The sequence below is a fragment of the Empidonax traillii genome, unplaced genomic scaffold, assembly GCF_003031625.1.
Source record: "Empidonax traillii isolate 1590-97213 ecotype Southwest subspecies unplaced genomic scaffold, ASM303162v1 scaffold141:size962631, whole genome shotgun sequence".
Taxonomy (NCBI): domain Eukaryota; kingdom Metazoa; phylum Chordata; class Aves; order Passeriformes; family Tyrannidae; genus Empidonax; species Empidonax traillii.
The window spans coordinates 318,583-344,678 of record NW_020955334.1 but is presented as its reverse complement, the minus strand read 5'-3'; the positions used below and the strand labels follow the sequence as shown (position 1 = coordinate 344,678).

The 26,096-nt window shown below is 38.5% G+C and overlaps 1 protein-coding gene across 1 annotated transcript in view; it reads right to left on the bottom strand.

Moving 5' to 3' along the window:
- Positions 1-19,608: 19,608 nt before the first annotated feature.
- GPC6 (glypican 6) overlaps positions 19,609-26,096 on the bottom strand; it is a 220,850-nt gene continuing 214,362 nt past the window's right edge. Inside the window, exons 7-8 of the mRNA XM_027884269.1 lie at positions 20,663-20,838; positions 19,609-20,218 (exon numbers count right to left, since the gene is read on the bottom strand). Coding sequence (XP_027740070.1) covers positions 20,016-20,218; positions 20,663-20,838 — 379 coding nt within the window. The 3' untranslated portion in view covers positions 19,609-20,015. The remainder of the gene's footprint in view (positions 20,219-20,662; positions 20,839-26,096) is intronic.

Sequence of the window (26,096 nt, the reverse complement as noted above, 5' to 3'; positions counted from 1 at the left end):
GCTGGTAAATCTGACTATGAGAGTGAGAAACCTCAATACACCAAACTATTCAGTAGAGAGCAAATAAGCAGTTAGATCTCTTCCTCATCATACGATCCATCCCTCCATCCCTGTTTGTCTCTCCTCCTTTCACCACCTTGCTGTCCCTGGCCTGTTTACAAACTCATGAACCCTGGAGCAACTTCAACAGGCAGAAATGGAAAAAAAGTATGGGTGGACTCCAACCTTTGCCCTTGGCATCATTTCCAAGTGCCTGAATATAGGAGGCAGTCACTAGGTCTCCAACTCAAATGGAATGTCTTCAGCCCTTATCTCTGTCCTCAGGCTTTCTCACAGGCTAGATTAAAAAGCTCTTTTTCCAGCACTGTGGTTTTGTCTCCTTCTTTGGTTCCTGATTTTCTGTGGTTCTGTAGCAGAGAGCTCAGCTGTCTGGTCTGGTTATAGTGAACTGTGTTATTTGGATTGTTGACTGGGAGACAAGTGCTTAAACGTTCAGTGGTATGGCCACAAAGTCCCCCCTCTTGCAAATTCCTTCACTGGATGATTTTCTTACTATGTCCCAGGCTGCTTCCAAGCCATCCATCTCTAAGGATTTGATCCATCCTGTCTTTTTTTTTCACTTCTGACTTAGAAGAAGGTCTCCTGAGGCTTCACTGGCCTTTTTTTTGCCCCACGCCTTTTACCTGAAAACGTCATTCAGCAGCTTCATGTTTATGTGGAGAGATTATTGTTCAAATATCTGTAATAGTTTCACAGTTGCCTCCTCTACTCGAGATAACTGAAAAGCTGCTAAGCATGTTAAATGGTCAGAAGCTGTTCTTGTCAGCAATAAAGCTGGTGTCTGGCTTTGTTTGGGCTGATTGCCAGCAATTTCAGATAGAGCCTGAAGTGCTTATTAAACCTTCTTCATTGGGTTTTTCTTTCAGTTTTACCGTAGACTTCCAAACTCCAGCCTGTCTTTTATCAGCAAATTCTTCTACTTTCTTTCGTACTGCTGTGTCCTGCCATCCCATGATCAGTGGCTGCTCAGGGTGGGGAGATCTTGCCAAAGAGCTGCTTCTTCCTGTGTTGCTCCAGTTGGCCATGCCTGGTGAGAGCATCGTGAGGAGAATTGGAGTGCTCAGGCCTCGCAGATGCACATCATATTTACTTACAGTCCTTAGGACCTACATCAACAACTGTCTTCATGATTAGCAGGTGTGCTCTTGCTTGGCATGCTGTGCTCTTGCTGGTCCCCTTGGCATGGCTGTCTGGCAGAGATGTGAACAAACAGCTTCATTTAGAGTAGCTCTAAGGCTATTCAGATGCGTGTCACATCCCAAGGCAGCTGTAACTCCTTCGCAGGCCTAGAGACAGGAGCTTCGATGAGATGTAGAAAGCCTGTTTCTTCTGCAGATGTGTACACCCGCTCCGTGTGCCAAACCCTATGGACTTACAATTCAGCTCAGAGCTTTCAAAGATACCACTTGTGAAGGCAAAGCACAATCCTTCCTGAGGAAATAAAAAGCTGGATTTTTAACAGAAGGAAAAACTATCCTTTTACTCAGGCTGTATATATATACTCTTTCCTACCTCTTCTTTTTCCTCCCCTGTTTTCCATATGTAATCTTAGGACAAGGTGATTTTGAAAAAAACAATTAAAGCATTTGTTTTAATATAGTTTTTTTTTTTTTTTAAATGGAACCTCCCATCTGAAAATATTTGATCGGGGACATACCATATGGAGAGAGAGATGACAGAGCTCAGTGTTCATTTATACTATGTCTATCTGCTGGTAAGAAAGAAGTATACCCTGGTGGCTGTGCTTGGACAGAAACACAAAGATAAAAGATAGATTTCTACTTAAAGTTGAAAAAGGAGGGAAAAAAGTGGTACTTTTCATTTCAGTCTTGCCTGTATCTAAATTTTTTAGCTTGGTCTGGGGATTTCTACTCGAGTTTTTCTGATGTATTCTTAATTGTGTTATTCAGACAGATGAATTGGTGTCAGCTTATCACAACAACCTGTCTCATGCTCATTTTTGCTTTAGTTGCTGTCAGTCATTCAATATTGGTATGGTTTTTATCTGGAAAACACCTCTTTAGTAGTACTTCACAAAACTGCTCCCTCTACTTTTCTCTAATATTCTGATTTATTTCATTTGGAAGCAAGGTAGGGGCAGGTTTTACACAGCAAAGGAATGGGAATATATTGAGCAACAAAATGACTTCTTGGAATATTGCCTTTGTCTGGCAAATGTCCGTAAATTCAGTTTGCAGCCAGGAAATGTCAGACTTTTTTTTCTTCCACACTTCATGGAATGTGGAGTGGCGTGATTTGTTCTAGAATAGAAATCCCTTAGTTTTCAGTTGTGCCTGTGGCATGGTTAAGCATCTTTGAAATTGTTTTAGGGATGAGTCCCTCAAATACTTCAGCATACAGTGAGAATTACTGAATTGGTGTAAGACCTCGGCCACAGAGCCACAGTCTTAACTGGAGTATTACTTTTAAAGAATATACAAGACTCCAAAAGTTCACCCACCAAACTCTTGCAGACCTTTTGGTTCTTTAATACCTTGAAATAGCCTAAAGAAGAAACCCTGCACACATCTTCTTAGCAGATACTTTTACTGATCATCTTAGGGAGAAAAAAAGGATCTTGTCAAAAGTTTAAAAGGGGTAAAATATAACCAAGACAAAGCATTTCACAAAGCACCAATTTAGCACATTCCAACTCACACAGCCAAACAAAATCCAACCTAGCAGTTTTAAGTTACCCAGAATATTAAGTAAGAAAAGAGATTAAAAGAGTAAAGAAATAAAAAAATTAGGAAAAAGGAGTAAAGGTAGAGAAGAAGAGTAAGAAGAGAGAAGAATAAGAGAGAAAACCAGATTATTAAATAGCTACTACCAAGGAGTCCTAAGGAAGTCCAGCTTCAGATGGTAGGTGGAAGGTCCCTGGAGAGAGAGAACAACAGAGAGGGGCACATGTTGTTGGTTTTATGTGTCCCGACACCCTGCGGCAACTCGTTCCAGGTGGGACTCTGACTCAGTGGCCACTCTGTGGCTCAAGGCCAGAGTGAGGGGTGGTGGAGCCAAATAGAGGCTGGATCAGGGTTCCAGGGGCCATGGTGTGGATGTGCTCCCAGGCTGCCCTATTGATTGACAGCTGTCCCGTGAGCTGCCCTATGGGCTCTGTGGTCACCCAGCAGGGCTGCTGTGTGGGTTCCGTGAGCACTACCCCCACACAAGTACTTGAGTTGGTTCCGACCCAATAATAAAATAATCCAGTGCCTCATAATTGGGAAACAGAATTTTCCAAGCTTCACAACAGTAGGGGAGAGGAAAAAAAAAGAAATCCAATCTGAATTTCTAGTGTGTTTGCATTTCAGTGCAGGATTGTCTCAGTTCTGTTTTCTGCTGGGAGGTGCCCAGAGATTTCACATCTGTTGGTTCCTCTAGAGACTCCTCCTGTCTCCCTCCTCTCTTCCACAGTGTTTGCCTTGTTATTTTGGCTCTTTCTGCTTTTCTTGACACATATGTCTGTTTCACCTTCCTCTAATTTATTAATATCCATACTAGTGGGAGAAGGTAGAATTATTTTAAATAGTAGCTGTATTTTAAAAAAGCATCATAAATTGAGTAGCACAAATAGTTGTCCCATGTATTAACCTTGTGTATTGTATGTAGTCTGCTGTTTTAAGTAAAGTCGGGGTTACAGGAAATATGGAAGTTTTAACATCTAATTAAGAGTGTGAGAAGAGTTTCTGTATTTATAATTTTATTGATTGTTTTGAATTAATTAATATCTCTACCAAAACTGAATAAAAACATTATTGAAGAAAATCATTAACAGGAAAAAAAAAAGCCAAGGAAGAGAAACCTTATCACAAAAATTAAAATCAAGAGCCAGACTTGGTATCTTTACCTGTTTCACTTCAAGGATATTTTTACTGACATTCAACTCAATTTTTTCCTCTTAATTCTATTATTCTGTAGCTCCTAGACTTCTTTCATTTTAGTCTACTCTCTCTCCCATATCCACTGTCTCATAATATAATTTACTTGAAACAATTATAAGTATCAAAGCTGTCTTTGGACAGGAGACTGGTCTTTTTTCCAAACCTCTCATATCCTTCATGCTCTCTCACTGCCCTGTCCCCAAAGCTCCCGGCTGCATGGGCTGCCCAGCCCTGCACTTCCTCCCTTGGGTCGGGCTTGGTCAGGTGAGGCTGATGGCAGAAATGAGCATCATCCATCACATGGAGCTGCACAAAAATGGGCTACTGTCCCTCTGCTTATGAGACAATACCATTTCTCATGCAGATCCAAATTCCAGGGGAGGTGGCTTTTTTTTTGCATTTACATCATATTGCAAATACTTGACACCTGCGTATTCTTTATATTAACTCAGAATATTTTTGAGAATGTATTTGATGGCTTTCTGGTATGCCTGAGATTAGCAATGCATCAGAAAACATTTTCTTGGCTCACAGTTTTTCCTGGATTATGTCAACAGTCAATTGGATTTATTAATGTTTGCCATCTATACTACCCAAACATTCAAGTGAATGGACATGCATTTCACAGATGCAAATGTGATATTAGGTTGTGTATTAAACCAAGAGTGTGCTAATAAATTCAGCAAAGACTCAGAATTTAGTATATCAGTGTCATTTCAGTGCTAAGGCTGGTGTTCAAATATCATCTCTAAATTGTGAAAGAATCGACCAGAACCTTTACTTGCCATTCAAATAAAAATGTCTGTTGTTTTCAAACAGTTAGGTACTTATATTTTCATTTTTTTTTCTTTTTAATACTTTCTCACTTTTATTCTCCTTGAATTGTATTTGCTTTCTGATCAGACAAAGGATCATAATAGACTAGCAATGCTTCACACAGTCATGAAATAAATATCAGAAATTTGGCAGAGAAAATGGTCATCATAGTAGTTCTAGACTAAAGAATTCAATGGTGTTTGAATAGGCAGGTAGATTTTGAACACTTAATGGAGTCAGGTCTCTAGCAATTCACATTTTCATTCTGTTCCAGCAGGATTTAAAGTAAGGCACTATTAATTAACAGAAGCTTCTGGTAGGTGCCCAAGAAGAGAATAATAATTAAAAGGAGTTATTAATTGTCAGATTTTCCATGATTCACAGAAGACTCTATGCACTGTTTCAGGTAATGTCTTTTTAGGCAAGTAGCAGAACTTTAAACTGATGCTTTCACTAAACTCATCTGTGAAAAGTGATTGTTTTTACTTCCATGCACAGCAAAGTTTCTCTTCTGTTAATAAGATAATATTACAAAATTATTAGAAGCTGAAAATCATTCTTCAGAGGCTGAAGACTGCAAAGTACTATATTTTTTTGTTTGAAAACTCAGTGTTTTGGTCTAGAATGAGGAACACAGCAGTCTGCTCTAAAGAAGGGAGTGCATTTCCCAACTCTGCTCAAACAACTAGCTCACAAGAACTGTTTTAAAATGAGCTAGTTTCTCTCAGTTCAGTGACAGACACACCCAGAAAGTAAAGTCTTAGACACCTGCTGTGGGTACCCAGAGGTAGATAATGTAGTGTCATTGGAGATGCTCATTGGTGCCATGGATTTGCTCCAGCCTGTACCCCAGGAAGACATGGAATTCTTGCTGCTCTGTGTGTTTGCCAGCTACACACAGGTATCTTGAATGCAATACAAGCCATGTCCAGTGCCATTTGAGATATCCTAGAAAATCCAAAGCATATTCAGTGGGTTAGAAGATGTAGATACAAGATATAAAACCAATCTAGAGTGGGCAGCTGAACCAAACCACGCCATATTCAGAGTGGCAACAGCACCTCTATTTAGACAACAAAACCCCTTCTCAGGGTGAGATGCAGTTTGCCCCAAATCTGGGCTTGTATTGGGTTGGAGTGGGATTCAGCTCACCTGAATTTAGGAAACTGATTCTCTTGACTAAACATAGGCCTTTAGTTTAAGGTTCCTGAGACCTCCCCACCTGGACAACCAGCTGACAGTCTGGAAGGATGCAGGGCTTCTGCAGGTCCTGTGTCATGTCATCTGGGCAGATGCCTTGGCTAGCTTAAGCTGTTTCAAGTGATGCCAGAAGCAATATGTAGGCAGCTGAACAAAACCCTTAAACTTGAAACCCAGTCAACAGAAGAATTTTTAAGAGGCTATATTGACTACTTAAAAAACCTAGTATGAAATCTTGGACTCAACCGAAAGAATTAGAATAAGTCAAATTAAAAAGGAGAAACCAAACCCTCTCATTTGCCAGATCTCATATTTCTTAAAGAACAAGATTGATTTACATTTTAAGACTTTTGTATCATGAACAGTCTTTTGTTAAAAAAAAAAAAAAAAAAAAAAAAGTTCAACGATTGCAATAAAATGCTACCATTAAATTAACTCCCAATATGACTGGGATAACCACAGAAGGATCTCACCTTTTGCAAGAGAATAAATAAATGGCTTCTGCCTGAAATTCATTCTTAGATGTCATGATGTTGGACATTTTCTCGACGTTCTTCACTTCTCTGACAGATTTTAGGGGAGTATGCCTGGCACATAAATACCGCTGCAAAAAGAATGCTGCAGAATGAACTTCTCGTAAGTTATTTCAAAGATTCATTTTACCTCATGATTCTCCAGTAGCTGCCAGTCATGGGATTAACATTACTGCTCTACAGAGAGCGCTTTTCTTCTTGCAGGCAAGAAACCACAAGACACAAGGCAGGTTCTTACTTCAGATATTTATTGTAGTCCATCAGAGAATATCAAATCCCTGTTTTCAAACCACCAATATACATTGCCTTCATAATGTGAGTGAAGGGTGATGAGAATGAGAAGAATCGATGAATATGATTTAGATTTAACAAATCTCGGATAAAAATGAATTGGACAATTTTGATTCAGAGCAGTTATAGTTTTATTCTTTATAAGGTAAAGCAATCTAACAAAAACAATACCATAAAAATAACTAGAACGAATAAGGCATGTCAAAGTCTTCACTGAGGTGTCAAGTTGATATATACATACAGTACTGAATATTAAGCAACAGTGTAAAAGGTAGTCCCACACTTTATTTCTGTTGTAATTATGAACTACTAAGTGTCACCAGTGTTGTTTGAGAGATAGACACTGAGGATATAAATACAGATTTAAATGGTTAGTATCAAACTGTTTAGATATTCTTCTGGTACTGGAGCTGATGGCAAACTCTCACTAGCTTCAGTGGGAGGAGGACCAGAGAGGTTGGGGAAGGTGTCTCTGATCCTCCATTGCATAGTCCTCACACAACATAAATTGTCCAGGTTCTGTAATACTTTGAATTGAAAGGAGTTACACTGGGGAGTCCTAATCCATACACCTTGAACCTAGTTACCTCACCAAAAATGACTACTTCTGATCACCTATCTTTAATACTTGCATTAATGGTCTGTGTGCAAACCACCTACTATGGCACTGTACATATCTATAAAGGTTTCTAAGCTGAGGATGGTAATGAATCATTCACACAGCTTGTTATACCATGATGCCACACCACGAATCCTCTGCAGTGGAAAGAATGTGTTTCCCTATTTCGAGATCCCATGGCACTGGGAGACAGATAGTTTGACTCTCTCGTTTCTTTCTTGATGTCGAATTCCACAGTAGTTGCTGAACTAGATATGTATAGTAGATGGTCTGCAAATGAATGTGTGTGTTGCATCAGTAAGACTTTCCTGACAAGCAATCTGACATTTTTTTAGCTGAGCTATTGCTCTCTCTGCACAGCAAGTTAGCTAATTGTGGATTATATATTCTAAAGCTCTACCAGTCCAATTATGGCAAAATTAAGATAAAGGTCAATATATCTCATTGTTTAACTAAGAAAAGCCTATTTATTTCTTATTATGAAGACAATTGGAAAAACTGTGTTTCCTGAGATTTTTAACACAGTGTTTTTGTGGAGGTTCACTGATAAAAAGTGTGCTGTTCTTTTGAAAAGAGTACCATTAAGACCTAATAATCAGAATTAATTTCATGTAATGATCAGAATTTTATGTAAAGGTGCCTTAACAAAAGAAAATTCTGGCTGGTAATCAGTGACAATCAATTAGACCTTCCAACAAGCCACTGCAAATTTAAAATATGCACATGAATAAACAGTAGAATAACACTATGAGAGAAATAACTTGCCTTACGCTGTTGTCAGTGGAAATACTTATTCATTAATATATGTATACTATGAAGCAGGGAAACTAACAAGGTAAAATCTGTCTGAAAAGCATTACGTGGATAATGTTTGCAGGCAAAAGGCAGGGCAAATAAAATTAATCTTCAAGAATGCTAGTTATTATCTTGGTCTGTTACTGAATATTACAATCCTATCCTAACTCTCAAGTGTGTTGTAAGCACTAAAAAAGGATTTTCCAGTAGGCAGCAAAAGAAAGTATTGATTCAGAAAATAAAACACAGGGTCTTTTTCAAATGCCTTTGTCTAGCAACATAATATTGCACCAGGCAAAACTGCATTGGCTGAGCAGCAAGGTCTTCTAATTATATTTCAGGAAGATGCAATACAAAAAATGAGTTTCATAGGAGGACATTCATTATCTGGTATTAATTTTAAGGTATATGAAAGAAGCAGGTGCAGCTCTACAAATATATATATGTATATATATATGTAAATGTCTGTTAATACAACCCTTCCAAGAAAGTATACTTGCAGTCAAACTTTTCTTACTAATGGACAGAAACACAATGGTTTATCATTTAACTGTTCTGTGATTCCCAAATATCATCTTTAACATCCTTGACATGACAAACGCTGAAAGAAACAAGCTCAAGAAACACAGAATTCATTATAAGTCTTGAAGGAAGAAATGGTATTTACATTACTGATCACTGCTTTGTGAAAACCACATTAACTGTTGGGCACTGGACTTAGTAAAGACTCAGGGGGCAATGAAAAAGCAATGGGCCGAGCATTACTAAGATTGTCTTGAAAATGTCAAACACTTCCCTTCCTTTTATCCACGGGGAAATCTGAATGCATTTCTACTAATCAAAAGTTTCTGGAGGAAAGTGTGTGGAGAAGAAAGAAATGAAAAAGACCCAGTGGCTGTGGGGGTAATCCATCGGATATTGTTGTGTCATGTCATTCTTAAGTGATGGACAGTAGCAGTATGATTATAAATCTGTCATTCATTTAAGAGGGGTTAGGTGATACCATTAGAAATAAGAGCCACTTTCCATGCATTAAAAAATTTCCATTTAAAAAAACCCAAAACCACCAACTAGGATCATGGTTTTGACCATCAGTATTTTACTCAATTAATTTTTAAAGAACATACTTTCATAAACATAGAAAACTCATAATTTAGCAATATTTATAGTCTGAAGGGAAGGAGGTAGGTATTCTGAAAACTTGATGAGTTTCTATAGTTTTTTTACAGTTCAAATAAAAATCAAAAAATAATGAAATTCATATCAGTAAAACCACAAAATACTGTGAATGAGATACCATCTAGGTTGCTGTTTTTATCTGGATAGTTGTCGTTTTTTTTTTTTTATGTTTTCCTTACCAGTACCAGCAGATGTTGCCTAATTAAGTGCTGCAGATTCACCCTTTTCCCGTTATTTCAAAAAATTTCAACAACACTTGTAGACACACAAGGTATAATCATCTCTAAAGCACAAGTCCCTGCCTGGGACTCTTCTCATTACTTCTGTGCCAAATATTGTGGCAAATGGAGCCTTTCCAATACTTTTTCATAGCATATGCATTTGAAATTTACTGTTTTGCGACTGTATTTATAGAGATACACATATATGTGTATATGTGTAAATAAACGTGCATATAGGGAGAGAGATGCATCCTGACATATACTATGTGCATGTGCCATTCTCGGAAAAGCAAAAAGGAAAACAAAGTGGAAGAGCAGGAAGCCCAGAAAACTGGACACTGAATGGGTGCTTTACAGCTAGGGCTTTTGGTTTCTGCCACATTTCAACTACCAACCTTCCAAAAAGTATGTTGGGGAATGAAAAAGGATTTCCTCCTTATGAAGACCCAAGAGATGGAGTAGGATACAGAAGGAGCTGCACTTAATTATTTTTCAGCTTTTAACAGGTTATTTCTGTCATAACAATCAGCTATTTTTCAAGAGGTGTGTTAGCAGTTTGTCAGCATTAACCTGTATATATTAACCTTGCTCTCTCTACTGACCTCTTAGATGTGTATTTTCCTTTCGTTGATGCAGTAAGGGCTGAGATTGACAGATGACTAAGTGCATTAATGATTAAGCCCAAAGGGTATCCTTATCGCAGTTCCTCACTCTTGAGGAGGAACTTGTATTAATTTGCTTTCTGTCCTTTGGCCATGTGCATCATAATCCTTGCTAACTCCCTGGGCTGGCTTCAACCTTGTGCACTGCTTTCACCAGCCTCGGAGAGACATCTGGGATTTCAGAAAAGACTTGTCTCGGAGACAAGCTCCATCCCTTGTGCATATGCACATTGAAGGAAGTCACCTTTTCTGTTCGAAATGAGGGTATTTGACTAGTTCAAATGACTTATAAGGAAGAATGCAAAGATAACAACATTGGGCGGCATTCAGAACAATGAATGTGCGTTGGTTCTGCGCCTAGTTATGTCAGGGTTAGTTTGCCCAGAAACAAAGTCATTGTACTGTGACTTCCCCAGATGGGACCCTTCTCCAGGCTCCTCACTCCAGCCCTGGCATGAAGAGGCATCACTGGACCAACAAAGAGAAGGACAGGAGAGTGGCATCTACCTCCAGGCACTTAAGTGAGATTTTTACATGACAAACCTTGTCATCCCAGGCTGCCTGTGATGGGAAGAGAGTGCCCATATCTCGTGACTAACTGTAGAGATCTAGAAAGATGAGGTGCTCCCTGAAGTGCCTAGTGCTTGGTGGGATGACCTGAGGCCCTAAGTCACAGTCTCTTCATAAAGACAGATGGTGTGAGAGGAAAATGAGTTGGTGGGAAAGGATTTCAAGCCTGAGAGAATGCAGGTATTGCCCATCAGGAAGGTCTTGGTGCTCTTGGCACTGCCACTACTTCTTGCTTCCAAGCTCTCAGTCTACCAGTGGACCAAAAGTGCACTCACAGCTAATAAAGCAGAGCTTTCATAGTCTGTCTGTTGTCACTAGTAGTCGTAAGGCTGTATATGATTGCAGTGGAAAGAAAAGTCTAGTGTTGCATCCGAATTAATTACTATAAAAGCCTATATACAGAAATAAATTCAATTGCATTAGCCCTAAGAAAGTCATTTAAGGCATTTTGCACAAAAAATATCAGGTTCCGTGAAACCTATTTCACAAATGTATCAAAATGATTGTATATATTTTTCTATTTCTGTCCATGGTATATAACTTCTCCGAAGTTACAAAGTCATAAAGACTCTTTTCTGTAAAAGTTCAAACTCTGCCTTGCTACACTGATATATATATATATATATATATATATACATACACTGACATATGTTGCTAAATACTGTATTATTGTAGGTAGTACTTAGAAATGGGATAACTTTGGATTTTTCTCTAACTTTCATTTTGACTGGAATGCTCCCAAAGTTGAAACTACCTTTTAGTTCCAGATATGATCTGTAAACAGGACCTGCAGGTTTCGGTTCTTTTTCATATCAGATTAGGCTGAAATATTAGAACTGGATCAGTAGAAAAGCAGGTTTAATGTTTAATGAATTTTTTTCAACCCAAACCTATTTCTGTCAAAAACTAATTATTCTAAACTTAACTTGCATTCAAATATCATCCCTATAAATTCACATTTCACTATGATAAATATTAATCTAGAAATATAGTATAAAAACTGGAGCTAATAATTTGCATGCTTTCAAGCAATGTTCATATGTCTGGAGCCATAAAAGTTTTACAAGCAAGTATAAATGTCAATTGCTACCCAAATTAAGACATCTGACCTACTTAAACAACACCCTCTCTTTGACTTTGATAAATACAACAAAATTGCTAGAGGACATTAAATTATATTGTTCCTCAGCAAAACAAAGTAAGGTGGGAGGAGTTGGTATATAAATGTCCATCAATTGATATAGTTTGACACCTCTGAACATCTGAATGCAAATTTCTCATTTGTAATTTTGTATTCAGATTAGGCAGATGTTGAAAAGAAGCTTCAGAAGATTTCTGAGATGCAAATGCTCGTTTCTCCCCCCTCAAGTACACACACATACTCACAAATTATTTTACAAAATATTCTTGGAGCCTCAAACTCAACCAATAGCACAAAGCTGAAATCTGAAGCCCTCAGACTTCTATTTGGGCAGATTTTAAAGACTGATCATCACTCTGTAGCTCTTAAAAACAACCTAAGATTGACCAACTACTTAAAATTCTTCTGTGTTATACAAAGACTGAAATTGTTAGTCTGTAGTTATATTACATGTGTACAACATAATACACACATAGCCAAATATGCAAAGTAAATCAAATGAAGCCCGGAATGTTAAAATAAAATTAAAGGAAATAAAAACCACCCAACACCAGTCCTCAAAACAATCAGTGACAGAAGTGATATGGATTGTTTCCTGAAGCTGTTGCCCATTAAGTTAATCTTGTTATAGAAAATCCGCAAGTTGTTCCTTGCTGGCTTATCAGCATGGCAGACAACAAAACGGAAACTGTCTGCTACAGTTCTAAGGAAGAAGCAGTATTTTGCCACGACCGAATGACTGCCCCAACACCTAGTCCATAAGTTCTAACTATACACTAGATTGAAAAAGGAGTCATTAGGATTTAAGTCAGATAATCAAGAACGTACACCCAGCAGAGCATGTTTAGAGTAGAGAATAAAAGCTAAAGGTGGGATCTGATAAAGTCTGAAAAAAATCCCCTAAAGTAAGTGAACCAAACCTCTTTTTTGCTACGTCTTCTGTCTGAAAATAGAAGCTTTAAGTGCTAGCAAAGGCACAGAGATCTAGTGAAGGAAGACAGAAAATTCGGTGAGCTAAAAATGATTGAAAAGACAGTTCAGCCTGGAGTAGAAAATTGTCATAGTGACACTGGTGACTTAAAGATAGATAGGATGTGTGGCACACAGGAAGCTTTAGTTAGAAATATTTAACATCAGGAAACACAGATATGACAAAAAGGATTTCTTTGTTTTTTAAGGTACTAGCTTGGAGGAAACATTAATTTTGAAAGATTTTGCAAGCCCAGAATGATACTTTGAGGTGAAGAGTGAGGGCAGGAGGGAGGAGAAGGAGCACAGTCCACCTGTAACCAGGTGTTTGGGGTATTTAGTGGAGCATGGGAGACCTCTAAGAAACTTAGAGGACTAATGGAGTATGGGCTTTTTCCAGAGTCTCTGAGAGTGTCATCTTCAGGGTTGAGAAGAAAACTCACTAGATGCATAGTTAAATTGAGAAATTTTTATGACAGATGTGAACAACTTTTGTGCTTAAATAACACTTTTTTTTAAAGAAAAAAAGTACTTTTGTCACACAAAAATCTGTCTTAGGTAGTAGGCTCTTCCTCACACTCTAAAAGACAGAGAATGAGACTTCTACCAGGAAACTGAGAAGAGAGAGAGAAACTTTGCAGCAGACTACCAGAACACAACTGACTTGTGAAGCAATATTTGTGCCTTTGCTATGTCCATCAGGAGATGGTTATGATTAGATTATACTGAAAATTCATAGGCAGTAGGTTGAAAGGAAGAGCAGGACACATGCGAGGAGTACCAGCTGTCCCTCACTTGCTTTTACTGTTAATTCCCCACAGTCATATCTACTGGGCCTCACTGTGAAGTCATTGCTCCTCTGACTCACTCCTAAGTTGTTTTTCTAACCCTCTTGGAAAAACGAACTCCATTGTCCACAGGGACAACTTGCACATCCAACTTGCTCCTTTCTTCAGGTGATCTGCATGGGAGCTCAGGAGAAGTACAAAAGCAGCTCCAGGAGTTGAAAGCAGCAGAGTTGTCTAAATGGCTGGTATCCCCCTTTGGAGAATGTAAATTTCTTTCCAACTTCCCTTATGCTTGAAACTGTAAGCCATATAATCAGTATTTTTTCAGGGAAGAAAATCATATTGATTTATATTGTAGTGGGAGTAGGTTTGTCTTCCATGGAAATTTGGCTTTAAAATGTCTTCAGAAATACTGATGGATGGACCCTTCCTATATCTAAAATAAATATTTACCATTCTGTACCTCTTTTTTGCTAATGATAAATGGACACTCCCATTCCCTATTCCCTCTCAAGAAAAAGACAACTCCTCTTAGTAATGCAGCTGTTCTGAACTTAACAAACAAACTACACACCAGGTGCTGCCTACTGCTATAAGTATGAAGCCTCATAGATTTGCTGGTGCCAGCATAAAGTAGGAAAAGGAAGAAGGTTTTTTTTAGCAAACCGCGTTACAAAAGCCTTTCATGTGTGTTACACTGTTAAATATCAATGCTGCACAATTAAAAATAAAGGTGAAATGGGAGCTGATCGAAATACTGACCCATTTTCTTTAAATAGTTTGATTTTATCTGTGTAGACTTTAAGCTACAGACAAACATACACAACTTTCTTCAACTTCTGGACAGTTCAGAGACCTTGGCTGCAGGGAAGCCAGACAGAAAGATCTAGACTGTTTTGGAGTAAAGTTTGGAAACTTATAGATGATGATGCTAATGTCACTTTTTTTATGGAAAATGTTGGGTTTTTTTTGAGAGTCAGAAAGAAACCAAATACAAACAGCTTCCAGAAAAAAAGAGACTTTCTTTTTTCTCCCTGACTTAAGTCAAAATCTTTGTTAATGACAAAGCTCTCATTTGTGTTGTCATGGTGACAGGATTTCACACAGGTAAAATGCACACTTTTGTTATATGATCACATACGATGCACAACCAGTTTAGTAGAAAACGCAAGTAAGTATTGTGAGCAAACATTTCCTGTTATATTGGCAAATTACCTCAAGTGATTGACTGGTTATTGTTCAGCAGATTTGTACACGACAGACTGTTGGAAAATGTTCTGACTAAACTAATCTGAGACCATCACTCCTGTCAGATGCTACAATTTTATTTTAAAAATCAGTTTCAAAGTTCTTTATTCTCCATTACATCTCCTATACTGTTTAACAGATGAGATAATGGTTACTATCATAACATTTATCTTTCATGTACCCTGTCACCAAGGTACTCTGGTCTTTACCATTATTTCATCAAAAAAATGATCATAATTACACATGTCAATATGATCCTCTCAGTCTGAGTAGCTGTAATGAAAACATTGCCATATTCAGTACATCATCTGTCCTAACTTTCTTGAAAGTAGGCATTGCTGAGTCTATTGTGTTCTGACAACATAATCTCAGTTCTGATGCTAAAATTTAGCTTTTGACTGCTGAATTTTCCATTAAAATTATGGCTTTTACAATTTTATGTAATATTCCACTGTAGTTAACTCTATTCATTCTCCTTTAGTAAGTTTGAACATTTGTGGGTTAATACAGTAAGTATCATTTTGTGGTTTTTGAAATGAGGATTTCTTCTTAACATCCATAAAGAAATCTATTGAAACATGCATAATCCTTCTAAAATTTTCTGTATTCAGTTTTAATGGGTTATCTTTGAAAGCAAATTAAAAACAAAAAACACAACTTGCAACAGTGCTGTAATTTATTTTTCACATTGAAGTAATAAAAGTCTCAGTGAATAAGTATAGTTACATTCGATAATGATTCAGAGTAAATAAACTGAAGGCAACTGCTGCCTACTGAGACACTGCACGTGCAGTCCAGCTCCCAAGAACAGCTCCAGCTCACAGAATCACATAATCACAGAATCACAGAATGGGTGAGGTTGGAAGCGACCGCAGTGGATCACCCGGTCCAACCTCCCTACTCAAGCAGGGTCATCCCAGAGCACATTGCACAGGATTGCGTCCAGATGGTTCTTGAATATCTCCAGTGAGGGGGACTCCACAACCTCTCTGGGCAATCTGTTTTAGTGTGCTGCTACTTGCACAGTAAAGACATTTTGCATGGAAGCAGCTCAAACTGGTTCACACATCTGTGGGAATGATCTTTCATAAAAATCCCACAGAACTGGGATGATTTTTGTGTCTGAGAGATTTTGGGACCTTTCCATGGACAGAGTTCTGTGATGCCTCTTAGAGTATTGGGATAGATCAACCAATACTAGAACACCGAGGCACAGGTTCCTCCCCTTTTACTCTTTTACAGGAAATCTCTAGCCCCTTTTTTAATTTTTTTTTTCTTTTCCTGATTGTCTATTTTGGAATGCCTAGGTTTGGCCAGAGTTCAGGAAGTCTGCACTGCAGTTTTAATACCATGTACTGAGTCATCAGTAGAAAAATCTGCAATACAATAAACATTAAAAATTTGGGGATTGTGCAAAAGCAATTCAGTTAGTACTGAAAAGAAAAACCTCACAGGGCTCTGCAGCACTGGTTATGTAATTAATTGCATCTAATTTTGTATTAGTTTCCACTTTAAAAGAACATGAAATGTCAAGAACTTCTGGATTGTGCAGCATAGAGGGTTTACACAATCAAAGGACTTTTCCTTAGGACTTAGCTCCTCTTTCTTGAACAGGTAATTGTCTTCTTTATAATTTCTTACTTTATCTGCTGCTAACAGAAGAGAAATTTAAATTGTGGCACACAAAAAAATTACCTTAGAAAAAGAGTTATTGGATGCAAAGGACATGCAAATAGAAACATTGGAAATTATGCAGAGTTTCATATTTATGAACAGGAATGCTCTTTCTTTTCTTTCTTTCATTCCCAAATTAATTTCCTCTGTAGATGTAATAGCTTTCTTAATCTCAGAAAAATGCAATGTATGAAGAGAGTATTCAACCTTTAGGGACTATTAAAGAAATGTATGCACAATACCTCAGGAAAAGGCATCTCCGTCTTCTGACAAGGTATCACCATGCATAGTAGGAAAATAAGAGGAGAAATAATAATATGGAAGACATAAATTTCTGGCAGAACTCCCTCAATACAACTACATTTTGAAAAAGATTAGGCTGGTTTGTTTTTTGAGCAGCAGTTTGTAAGATCCAGTCCAAGAAGAGGAGGGTCCCTCCTGTAAGCTCCCCAAGTGAGAACAGCCTTCAGCACACACCCTAGTTCTTAGGGATCCCTCTTACTCCTTGTTCAAAAGTCCATGGAGCTGAGACAAACAGCTGAGAGCACCCTGGACACACACCTTGGTTGCACCAGCTGAAAATAGTCAGCAGATCACCTACATGTGGGCTGAGGCTATCACAAAGACGTGATGAGTCCATCAGCTCCTTCACCAGCAGTGTGGAGCAGGTACAACAGAGGACTTGCCTTAGAGGGCTTGGACTTTGTTGCCTGTTGATAAGCTTCCAGACCCAGAATAATAGTATCAGTTACCGCTGAATAAGCACACCAGAGGGAGAAACCAAAATCGCGCTCAACTTCTCCTGAAACAAAGTTGCTGAAGACAAGAAGTGTAGAAAGGATGTGGAGATGGGCAAAAAGAGATGTATCAGGGGAGATTTTTAAAGAGTTCTCTCCGTAAAATGATGCATGCGCAAGTTCGGGAAAAAAATTAAAAGCAAAGACCCTGTGCTTGGTACCTGCTGTACCAGGGCAAAAGGAAACGCCGGTAACAATTGGCTTAAAATTCCTGGAGACAGTAAATGCTGAATCACAATATCTGCTGCAGGGGGGAACCCTTGGAGAAGTGGGATGCATTGCTATGGCTGGTGTAAGACTCGTGTGATCTGAGCACTTAGGCAGTGACTCATGCATACTAGTCTGAGCCCAGAGGAACAGACCAGTAGTCAGGGCCAGGTTGGATGGGGCCCAAAACAATTTTATCTAGTGAACGGCCCCCATGGCAGGGGGATTGGAACTAGATGATCTTTAAAGTCCCTTCCAACCCAAATGATTCTATGGTTCTATGATTCTATGATGCTATCGTTATACTCTGAAGCAAACAAACAAGTGGGAAAAAGAAAAATCATGGAATACAAGTGGCTCAAAACCTACGCTTTTTTAGACATACTATATAAATAGTTTGTAAATAATTTCTGGTAAAAGTGCTTAAGTATACCTTTATCCTAACGTGCTGTGTGTTTTCTATTTTAATTTCATGCCTAAATCGATAGCTAATTATAATTTGACAAGAAAAAGTGATTGCAATGGATACGATCTACCTGCTCGGCTGTTAGATTGTAATGTGGTTGGCTGGATTTACAGTGTTACCACAATTTGTCTACACCATTTCCAGAGCCAATGTAAGAATCAGGAAATAAATTTCTGGCAAATCATTTCAACACCACACAGAATTGCCCCAGAAGTCCTTTGTCTGTGGTTGATAGAAGAAGGAAGATTTTTATGTCTAATTGTTGACACTCATTTGTCCAGGATTGAAACAGTTTCCATCTTGGGTCTTATGACCAGATGCAAAAAACTCTATCCAGGACCATGGTAATTTAGGCAGTGATTATTAAAGCAATGTATCCTTGAAGAATCTGATAGTACAATTGTCATCACAATTAACATCCAAGTCCTTTTCTAGGCCTATCATACAAACGCACATGCCCCCCACAAATACATACATATGAGAGAGGTTTTCTCCCTCATCCTGCAAACTTGTTAAGAAATGGACAACTGGACATGTAAAAAATTCTCTTCTTTGATTTTCATGCTTACCATTCATTAAAGGGTTACTTTCCAAAGCAGCACAAAAAAAAAAGAAGAACTGGTTGACCGAAAGTTTTTTTTCCTTACAAAGAAGTGTCAACCCTGAGCTTGTAATTAAGAAGTTAAAATCTGTGATTTATATATATTTATATATATAAAAATAGATGATCGTACTAAGACTAAAAAAGTGAAAGAAATCTCCATGTCAGTACTATATATTTATTTGTTCTGAGATTTTGTAGACGAAATCCTTGTGACACTGAAATGAACTGATATGAAAGATGTAGTTAGGTGTGAAACACACTATTGATCCAGTTGCTGTTAGTCCATTAGAGAATTGCCATCTTGGTAGGATAATGAACATAGTAGCAAAAAGTTCTAATCAATGTCAGAACAGTAACAAAAGGAAAAAGATTCTATCACAAGAGGTTATTTTCTCTCTGAACCCTTTAGGGGTCAGTAGTGTTGTTTAACATTACCATCATGGCTGATGAGCTCACAGTGGTGAGCTAAGTGGAAAACTGTGCCAATTGCATAACATGGATAAATCCTAAAAGAAACTGTGCTACTACTCCTATTTTTACTGGGCATTAAGATTTAAATCCTAAACAACTATAATATGATAACATGATATTCTGGAGCTAGTGGAGCTACTACCGTACTAAAAGGTAAACTTATTTTCCAGCTTCTCTACCTTCATACCAATCTGATGTGTTTGGTAGATGGAGTGCAAGACATTCACTGTTGAGACATATTTTTGTGTTGGAAAAAAAAAAATCCAGCCTTCCTCCCTATAACAATGATCATTATGATGACCTGAATCATCTTACAGAAGTTCCTAAGGAAACCTGGCTGTCAGTGAAGAACGGTTGCATTTTTTCCTTTCTTATGTTTTTGTGGGTTTTTTGTTTGTTTGTTTGATTGATATTCTGTTAAAATGCAGCAGCCTTGAATCAGGCCTAATTCAGAAACAAAACTGTTTTCTTGGTTTCTTCCTCCCTCTTTTCTCTGATTGGGGAAAAAACACTGTAAGATCCTTTTTCCCTTTTGCAGCATAAAAGGAAATGAAGCTCAGAAAGTCTCCTGTAATAAAGGTTTGAGAAAGAATTCTCTCAAGAGTTGATATCGTCTTCAGAGTTATCTGAAAAAAGCAGGAAGCAGTTCAGTCTGGCACCTGGTACTCTTTGGGAAAACTAAAATGGGAAGCAGGTCGCAGTACTGCTCTTTTGTAGAAAATTGCAAGTGTTTGTGGCATGGTCCATTGTCCTAGAGTATAAGAAAAGAAGAAAGTTGGCTGTTTCTGTAGCTAAAACACAGTTTCTCCCACAAGATCCAGGATTATCTCCACTGTCTCTGCAGTACCAGGCTGACAAAGATGACAAGCAACGTCTGCAGTGACCAGCCAGGCTGTGTGGCTGAAGCCTCCACCTCTCTCCTGTCTGAGTCGACAGGTGGTGCTTCAGTGGTGATGAAATCAAACTCGGTGGGACAGATGTCATCTGTACAGCCGCTTCCACTGCCTGAGCCGCTGGTTTCATCACCTGGCACAAAGGAGTGAGGGGAACAACATGAGTGTGGTTGGTTATAGCTTTCATCCCTTTTCTCCATTCCCCTTCCACCTGGCACCCCAGTGGAATGAATACACCGGGAATGGGAAAGTGGTGGTGATGCTAGATTTCACTCAACAAAGCATCCAAATGAAAGCCACTGTTGCTTAATTAGATGATTAAGTGCTCTTCTGAAAAAGAACTGGGCTGTTGGCATTATGGAAAGCTCTCAGTGCCTTGATACGCTAGACATGAAGATTAATAAAAGAAGCAAAAGAAAGAACTATATAACTGGAGTTTCACGTGACAGAAAAAGAATTCTTATGTTGTCAGCAGCGCAGAGCACAAAGACTAAAGAAAGTCATTGCAATGGGACCAGTTATTTAATAAATGTGTTCCAAAAAGACATTTATGTAATGACAGTTAATGGTTTCTTACTTGTATCCTGGAAGTTGACATCATTCCCATTATACGCATTTTTCAGTTTGTTAGTCATGACACGTAAGGCCATGATTTGTTGTCGAATGAAGGTGTCTGGCCTTGTGATGTCCACATCTACTTCTGGATTGTTGATTTGGTTGGTCAAGCCATCGTTCATAATCTCAGGCAAGTATCTACATAGGAGGATGAATCATTAGTTCGAAGGCAGTAATTTCAGAAATAAAACACTGTACAGTAAACGATGTGCTAAGCAATTCAATATGCAATTTTTGAACAGATCCAGTAGAACTATTTTAAAAATATAGTTTTTAATTTTAGTGACTTGGAAGGATCTTTTTAGTAGCTTAGTTACATAGGGAGCAGAATAGATTTAGGTTTTTCAACCCTTAACTTTACATATACTCTCCAGCAAGTGCACTGACTGTGTGAGCTATGGAAAAGGTTCAGAAGCCAGCAGTAAGTCACTGCATGTTCATATCCTCTACCGACGTGAGTGGTTATACACTAAATTAAACATCTAACAGTGCATTCTTCTGGTTTTACTTCTTTCTGCTTAAAAAATATGAAGTCCTTTGCTTTATAGAGCATATTTGTTGCTCTGAGGCAGTTTAGAAACCTATCTTGAGGCATTACGGATTTGTTTAAAAAAACACTTAATAAATTTTCTTCTCCAGTTCTTTCTTGCATCCCTTTTTTAGGCCACCTTTAATAGCATCTCCAGCCTATATGACATCCAGGCCCATAAAAGGGGTTGTTATTTTACCAGACTCCAGTGTTTTCTTTGATTTGGTCCTTATTCCTTAAAACCAGGCTACACTTGCATCTCTCGTGTACTTTGTGAATAATGTTTAAGGTATGGCATTTCCTATCCATCCATCCATCCATCCATCCAACTGAATCTTTTATTCAAGCTCTTATGTTATAATTTCTTGATTACTGCAGTATTCCTTTCTCTGACCTTGACAAAGGCAGTGTTAGTCTGCTCACAGTCAGCAAGTGTGCTTTTGCAGGTAACTCTCCTCTAAAAATAAGCAGTCTCCAGTCATCCTAGCGTAAAAATCTCCAACACCCTTTGTTACAAAGATGCACACTTTATTCCCTGCTGCTCTTTGTCCTCAGGAAGCTCTTCTTATAGGTATCAGTAAAGCTACCTTTTTTCTGCTTTGAATCTCGGTTAAAAATTATCTGTGCATTTTACAGCTGCCAGGCTGATAAAAGGTTGAAATTATTTCTCTGTGCTGGTATTGTACCCTGAGAAAACAGTGTACCACTGCTTCTCTGTTCTCTCTTGCCTGTCTTTACCTACTTATCTTTGTCTCATATTTAGACTGCGAGGAATTTGGGGCAGTTCAACCCTTTGTATATGTTTTTTATAAGGATATGATCTATTTTGTAATTATTGTGCATATCAGGCTATGCTGTTGATGTTTGTTGGACTCCTCATGTGGGTATGTGCTCAGACAGTAAATAATAATAGCACAGTCTAGCCTACTACTGACAAACATTCACCATGCCTGGTACCAAATATAGTTTAAGAATATTTCAAATCACTCTCACTTGAACACACACAATTCTCTATCAATATTCAAATCTGGCATTGCTGACAGCATTGTTCATATTGATCTGTAAAAATAAATATATCTTAAAAATAAATGTGAAAGTAATGGAGAAGAAAGGACTTTCTCTGCTGAAGTCATGGTTAAGGGAAAATAAGTTTTGTGTTGCTTCTGGAGGTTCACAAAATGGCAGCTGCTTTGCTGCACCAAGGAAGGGTTTAGTCTCATCGTAACAAGTTCTAGCTTTGCAAGATGAGACTTATTTGTTGCCAGTGGCCTTTGAAAGCTCACATGAGAATGATCCCAGGGGAGTATGAACATATAAGAACAAAACAGGATTGCCAAAAATATCCACCCTCAAACTGCATGTCCTGTTGTTTCACTAGTACCATGATGTGAAATAATAATGCTGTGGGATCCCATCCAGACTCCTGTGGTAAGGCTTATTACGGTGAGAATACAGAGCCACCACCCCTAGCACAGAGGACTGCAGACCACGATGTTATCAATCACTAAAGATAGAATAGGAAATAATTCTTCAGAGATGCCTGGAAGCAGCAGGATGGAGACCTTGGCAGGCAAGGCTGCCCTGGGCTGCAAAGGAACAGATCTCCATCTGTCACACGTCTCTACAGATGAAATGGCTGCTGTGGATAAATTACTCATTCTAGAATTAAATCAGCGATTTCAAGGTGAAAGTTGATTAAAAAAAGCAAGGATGCAAGAATTGACCTTCTGGCTTAGAGAGGATTTCTGTCTTGCCCAGTATCCTGTCCATGAAAATGGCTACAGCTGTTAGCAACTAGAAGTGATTTGACATTGCCGAATATTCATGTGGATTGGTCTCCTTGTTTATGAAAGGTTAGCTGTTCTTTACTGCACGCCATCCATAAGAAACTGTTGCTAGCTCTCCATGGCAGCTCACAGGCTTTCTCTGACTGATTTCTGTTTGATTTCAACTTGTCTTATCATCAATAATAGAAGAAGATTCTAATTGCTTCTGAGAGCAATTAGAGAGTGCTCTGATGTGTGCATTTCATCCAGGTTCATATTTTGCACTGTGTCTAGTGTGGATCTGATGTCCTTCTGAAGACCATTTAACTTTAAATGGGCAAGCCCGTTCAGTTGTAGGAAGTGATTTTGTCAAATTGTCACATATCCTGCTATATCTGCCCAGGATGTGGTGATCTCCAAAGCATTGCTGGCATGGAAGGGTTTAACCTCTCAGAAGAACAGTCCAGTGTACTTCACCTAGGTGTATAAGGGAGTCATACTGGCTGTAGGTCACAAGAAATCCATGTTCTTATGATTGCCTAATGGTTAGGAGGATACTTAAATTCCCTTGGTGTTTAGGGCATAGGAGCAAAATAATTAAAGAGGTTTGAAATTTATCTTTAGGTTTACACAGATAATAAAACCTGTATGTTTGAATGACAGTGTCTGCATATCAGCGAAGTTTCGCTCTTGCCAGATCTAGTCAACAGAAGATCTAGTCACAGCTAGTCAGGAGTTTATTCATCAGTGGAGCGGGGACAGCTGTTAGAGTCCCATGTGCCTTTGGCCAAATGACTAGTTCATTATATTTCATCTGCTGGGATTTACTTGAATAAACACAGACATCTGGTGCCATTTGAATACTCTTGGTTATTTTTCCTCTTCTCGTCACTAGCCCTGAAAGATGAGGCTTTCTAGATCATATCTGCAGGCTTGAGGGGGAGGTCTTGGACATTTGGGGCATCTAAAATTATAGTGTTCATCTTACTTTAGGGCAGCTGCATTGAGTCTTGAATGCCACTTCAGCCACCAGGACTTAGGCTTGGTGTTGTGTTGCCACTCCAGTAGGGTCTGAATATCCTGTAGGTCTAATTTGCCAGTTACATGCAGGTGTCTTGACTATTTGGACCATCTAACATAGCAGTAGGTAAGTGTGTTCAGGCAGTGGAAAACTGCCTCTTTAAGTACATGGACAGGATACTGGGGCTCTCTTCAGGCACCTTAACATGGGTGGTTTTAAAAATGCTCAAGCAATTTTAACCTAGCCTGTGGTCCAGATGGGAGGTAGTGTCCTGTATCATACTCATCTTAGATGTGCTAGAGAGTCTCCAATGATACTACTATCACATGGGCAACATACGCCTTTTTGTCTCACCTACATTTAAGTACAGGAATTCACATGTCTGAATGTGTAGCTGGATTCTGGCCTCATTACTGAACAAGTCTACCTGCTTCCTCAGGGGTGGAAAAAACAGTCAGGAAAGCCTATACTGAATGTAAATATCTTTGAATTGTTTTCCTTTCTTTAAAGGGAAGAGATGTAGACATGAGAACATGCAGCCCAAGGTGTTTCCTGTGTGACAGCCTCAGAGAGGCAGCCCCAGCACATGTTCTGACAAAAGCATTTTGATGTGTGTGGGGTAGGGTTAAGTCACACCAAATAGGAAGCCATGTCTTGGGACCACTTTTTGACAGAAGATTTGTTGCTGGCTGGGCAAAGTTGTTGAACACAGCTGCTTTTGCTGCAGTTCTGTAAGTGGAGACACCCTTGTGAATTTTGAGCTTTACTGGTGCTTCTGCTCTAGTTAATGATCTCTTTGTAGGCTTGGCCATTACAAGAACTGTATGCCCATTATAAATGAAAAGAAGTGCCAACCTGAATCAGTGTCTGTTCTTTGCATTCTCTAAGCAAAAAAAAAAAAAAAACAAAAAAACCCCAAACAAACAAGCTTTCTTAGCCCTGTGAGTATAGAGAAGCTGAACAATACTGTTTGTTTTCTGCTGTTTGCTCCTTGCTCAGCTATGTCAGGATTTTAGTGTAATTTACATTGTTTTCTAAAATATTAATGCTTGCTGTTCCTCTTAACTTTTCCACAGTTCTTGAGTTCTCGCTTGTCTCAGCAGACACAGCAAAGATGTCTTTTGGCACATCATAACCAAGAACCACAAAGTCTATTTAAAACCACTTTTTTTTTTTTTTTTTTTTTTTTTTTTTTTTTTTTTTTTTTTTTTTTTTTTTTTTTTTTTTTTTTTTTTTTTTTTTTTTTTTTTTTTTTTTTTTCTCTAATAACCAGTTAATACTCCAGGGTTTCTACTTCCTTTTCAAGTCTAGAAATGACTGATGAATCTTTAGGTCATTTATAGAAAGGCTGTAGATATGACGCTACCCCTCCCCCCTTCACCATCCTGCCCCCTCAAAAAAAAAAAAAAGGAATCTTCTGATTTTTAAAAACACATCTGGCTTGAAGGGCAACATTCTCCATATTTTGCTGCCACAGCAGCTGCTTACAGTACAACTGGAGCATGTCACCTAGGCAGTACTGGAGATTTTCCAGGTACACAGAATTGTAGGCAATAGAGTACAAAATACAGCACAGGCTTACTCAGTCTGGGCTGGGGCTACGCACTCACATCTGGTCCAGAAAGATAAGTGTAGTGGAAAATTGGCTTGTTTGGCTAACTAGATCACCTCATCTGATTCTGTTTGCTCAGGAGGTAATCCCCACAGGATATTTTCAGTTTGGGTTTGTGGTTTTTTTTTTTTTTTTCTGGTCCATCTTGGAGAAAAGCTTGAGGAGACATAAGGAGAGGGAGAAAATAGCTCATCTGCCAGTTTGCTGAAAGGAAGATACAAAAATAAAGTAGAGCCATCAATTAAGAATAGGCAGTTTTCACACTGACTGAGAAGTGGTTTATTCACGCTTTCACTAGTGGTGCTAAACAATTATTTGTGACTACCTCCAAGTAAAGGACATTCAACTCATTCTCACTGTAAGTCTTGCTGGTAAGCAGTGGGAAACTTTCGGAGGGAAAGTACTAATCTGGAGAGTCTTTCTTCCCACCTGAATTTCACCAGGAATTAAAGAGTCTCTGCCAGGGAA